The 4,296-nt window shown below is 41.8% G+C and overlaps 1 protein-coding gene across 1 annotated transcript in view; it reads right to left on the bottom strand.

Annotated features, from left to right (window-relative positions):
• The window catches only part of kitb (KIT proto-oncogene, receptor tyrosine kinase b), a 32,196-nt gene that overhangs the window by 23,383 nt on the left and 4,517 nt on the right, over window positions 1-4,296 (bottom strand). Inside the window, exons 2-3 of the mRNA XM_037674345.1 lie at window positions 3,796-3,808; window positions 3,491-3,606 (exon numbers count right to left, since the gene is read on the bottom strand). Coding sequence (XP_037530273.1) covers window positions 3,491-3,606; window positions 3,796-3,808 — 129 coding nt within the window. The remainder of the gene's footprint in view (window positions 1-3,490; window positions 3,607-3,795; window positions 3,809-4,296) is intronic.

Here is a 4,296-nt window from a genome sequence, read left to right as displayed (position 1 = left end):
TTTTTTTTTCTCAGGCAAGAAAAGAAAAAGTCTGATAGGAATTTTTTTCGCCTCCAACTCCTACATGTGTCCTGTTAACCAGTGTTTTTGTCTGTCCAAACAGGTCTCACTTGTAAATGAGTCTTCGAGGCTCAATGTGATTTATCTGTTTAAATAAAGATTGAATGAATGAAAGAAAAATAACTTGTAAATCTCACTAACCCATGTTTTATTTACAATAGCTTATAGTATTAATTAAACTAAAATATACCATTTATTTTGGGGAAAAGGGTTAATTTTCAATTTCATGGCAGGTTGAAAAGTAAAGGGTGTGAACAAGAAATAGCTGGAGGAGCATTTTACAACTTGTAATGTTAACTGGTAACCAGCCTGTAAGGGGACTGGACAGAACATTTTAGAGGCTGAATGTCTCAGAAGTAAAGATGGGCAGAGGTTCACCTTTCTGTGAGACACTGTCTTAAAATATTGTAACAGTTTCAGAATAATATCCTGATGCATGCTCAATAATCCAGGTAGAAAAATCTAAAAAAGTTAAATCTGGTCCTCTGGACATTCAAAAAAACAAAACAAAGCAAATCAACAAAAAAATCTAGAAACGTTTCGTCTCTCGTCCGAGAGACTTCCTCAATCTGAGGAGCTGTATTCAGCTCAGTCTCTTAAATAGCACCTTCTCAGAGTGGATCAACCAGTTTTGCTGCTGACAACCAAAACCAGCTGATCACATGCTCAAGAAGGACCATCAGCCTAACAATGGGTCATTAGCACACTGATGGCTGTTTACTGTTCACAGGAGGTTGAGTGATACTAGCAATCACAGCATTGTAAGAGGGGGACAGTTGAACCCGGAGGCCTCCACCCCTGTTTAATGATGGACGGTTTCTTTTCACAAAGATGGCCTCCTTTACTCCTCTCTCAAACCATCGTTCCTCTCTGTCCAGGATGTGAACATCTTCATCCCTGAAAGAGTGACCGCTGGCCTGGAGATGAGTGTAGACCGCAGAATCCTGGCCTGATGATGTTGATCTTCTGTGCTGGGCCATCCTTTTGGCCAGTGGCTGTTTAGTTTCCCCGATGTAAGACTGATCACAGCCCTCCTGACACTGAACAGCATACACAACATTACTCTGTTTGTGCCGGGGGACTGGATCTTTGGGATGAACCAGTCTTTGCCGTAATGTATTTTGGGGTTTAAAAGCCACTGGGACGTTATGTTTAGAAAATAAACGTCTCAGTTTCTCTGATACTCCCTCAACATATGGAATGACCACTGGTCTGGGTCTGGGTTCCTCCTTTTCACCTGTTGGCTGACTGGAGTCCTGTTTGGGTTTCTTCTCTGCTTTCAGGAAGGCCCAGTAAGGATATCCACATTGCTCTAGAGCCTGTTTTGTGTGGGATTTCTCCTTCTGCCTGGCTCCCGAGCTAGTGGGGACGCTGTCTGCTCTGTGGTACAGAGTCCTGATGACTCCTAACTTGTGCTCCAAAGGGTGATGGGAGTCAAACTGCAAATACTGGTCTGTGTGTGTGGGTTTGCGGTACACCTCAGTTTGGTTCATCCCAAAGATCCAGTCCCCCGGCACAAACAGAGTAATGTTGTGTATGCTGTTCAGTGTCAGAAGGGCTGTGATCAGTCTTACATCAGGGAAACAAAACAGCCACTGGCCAAAAGGATGGCCCAGCACAGAAGATCAACATCATCAGGCCAGGACTCTGCGGTCTACACTCATCTCCAGGCCAGGGGTCACTCTTTCAGGGATGAAGATGTGCACATCCTGGACAGAGAGGAACGATGGTTTGAGAGAGGAGTAAAGGAGGCCATCTTTGTGAAAAGAAATCGTCCATCGTTAAACAGGGGTGGAGGCCTCCGGGTTCAACTGTCCCCCTCTTACAATGCTGTGATTGCTAGTATCACTCAGCCCTCTGTGAACAGTAAACAGCCATCAGTGTGCTAATGATCCATTGTTAGGCTGATGGTCCTTCTTGAGCATGTGATCAGCTGGTTTTGGTTGTCAGCAGCAAAACTGGTTGATCCACTCTGAGAAGGTGCTATTTAAGAGACTGAGCTGAAAACAGCTCCTCAGACTGAGGAAGTCTCTCGGATGAGAGACGAAACGTTTCTACATTTTTTTGTTGATTTGCTTTGTTTTGTTTTTTTGAATGTCCAGAGGACCAGATTTAACTTTTTTAGGTTTCAGAATAATGTTCATCAATGAGGGCAGTACAGTGGAGCAGTGGTTTGAGGTTTTGCCTCGCAGGAAAGAGGTTGTAGGTTTGCCACCCAATCTTTCTGTGTGGAGTTTGCATGTTCTCGCTGTGCACAGAGGGTTTTTTCTTCGAACTCCAGTGACCTTCCATGGACTAAAACCATGCAGTCAGGATATTGTAACTATTTTTTTCTTAGGTAGAAGTGAGAGTGTGAATGGTTGTATTGTTTGTCTCTGAGTGACCCTGTGGTGGACATGCGGTCATATGTTGCCTCTCGCACAGCGCCCAATAGATTTAGGCACTAGCTTCTTTGCAACCGGCAAATGAAAAAGCAGGTAAAGAAAATGGCGGATGTTACTCAATCAAAAATAGTAATCTACAGATCATGATATCATATCAAGATTTTAAGAACCAGGAGAAATCTCAGAGCTCAAAGGTCGAGGCTGAAAGTTCAGCAAAGTTCTGAAAGATCAGTATTGAATGCTCGTGAGCTTTGGCCTTCAAGCACTGCATTGAAACAGGTCTGACTCTGTTCTGAACATCCGTACGTGGGCTCAGGAACATCCCACAAATCAGTTTCTGTGAAAACAGTTCATTGTGCCATCCACAATGTTGGTGGAGCTCGAACACCGTCCATAAACACTGCCGTCTTCTCTGGACTCATTTAAAATGGACAGAGGCAAATGGAAAACTTTTCTGTTGCCAGACAAATCAAAATTATTTTTATTTTGAAACCCTGGCTGCCACATCCTCCGTATTAAAAAGAAAAGGTTGATCTGGCCTGTTATGAACACATTGCTCAAAAGCCTGCCTCACTGATAGTATGGGGGTGCATTAGTGCCTACATGAGCAGACTAAACACATGGAAAGGCACCATCAGAGCAGAAGATTTAGAATAAAATATGCTCCCATCCTGACGATGGTCTTTTCAGGAAGGGCCTTGCATATTTCAGCAGCAGTGCTAAACCTCAAACTGTTTTCATGACAACAGCACGGCTTTGCAGAAGGCCAGGTGCAATTTCTTAATTTAAACAGTTCATATGTTTACTATGTTCCATTGTAAATAAACATTAGTTTATGGGATTTTCAAATCATTGCTTTTTGTTTTTATTTTACACAACAATCCAACATTTGCCAAATAAGTTATGGATCTGATCATATATTTTTTAATTATAAAACACATCAAAATAACTCATTTCAGTGAAGTTGATGCATTACTAGTTCTGGATGCTCTAACTTTTTAAAAACTGAGTTGGCTCACATGTGAATAAACATGTAGTATACTTACTGTTGACATAAACATGGAAGTGATGATCAATGGACGCATCCTCATGATTGGCTGAAAACTTATAGATCCCACCCTCTGAGCCAAAAACCCTGACCAGTCTCAGCTCACTGACGTATCTGTTGAGAAAATAAAAACAGGGTAAGTGTGCACACATCCAATGGAGCAAAAGCCACAGGTAGGTCACCCCAGGCAGATTGGTCCAAAAGTGACACGACAGTGAAAGAGCAATTCACAATGCTCATATGGTCAAGATAAAGCAAGGAGCTCGATGTCCATCTCCTGGATGTGTGTTAACGTGGCTCTACCCTGGAGCCAGGCCTGGAGGAAGGGCTCATCAGTGAGCAGTGACCTGAGAGACACAGAAGTCTGGGACTTCCTGCTCAAACTGCTGCTCCACTGACACAAACAAGAACAAGCAGCAGATACACAGACGGATGGATGGATGGATGGATGGATGGATGGATGGACAGGCTGATGTATGTATGTATGTATGTATGTATGTATGTATGTATGTATGTATGTATGTACGTATGTACGTATGTACGTATGTATGTATGTATGTATGTATGTATGTATGTATGTATGTATTTTTGTATGTATGTATGTATGTATGTTTGTATGTATGTATGTATGTATGTATGTATGTATGTATGTATGTATTTTTGTATGTATGTATGTATGTATGTTTGTATGTATGTATGTATGTATGTATGTATGTATGTATGTATGTATTTTTGTATGTATGTATGTATGTATGTTTGTATGTATGTATGTATGTATGTATGTATGTATGTATGTATGTATGT

This window comes from Nematolebias whitei, chromosome 3, assembly GCF_014905685.2.
Source record: "Nematolebias whitei isolate Nwh7 chromosome 3, NemWhi1, whole genome shotgun sequence".
NCBI classification, from domain to species: Eukaryota; Metazoa; Chordata; class Actinopteri; order Cyprinodontiformes; family Rivulidae; genus Nematolebias; species Nematolebias whitei.
Note: the sequence above shows the minus strand (reverse complement) of the source record. Positions and strands in the feature narration are given on the sequence as shown.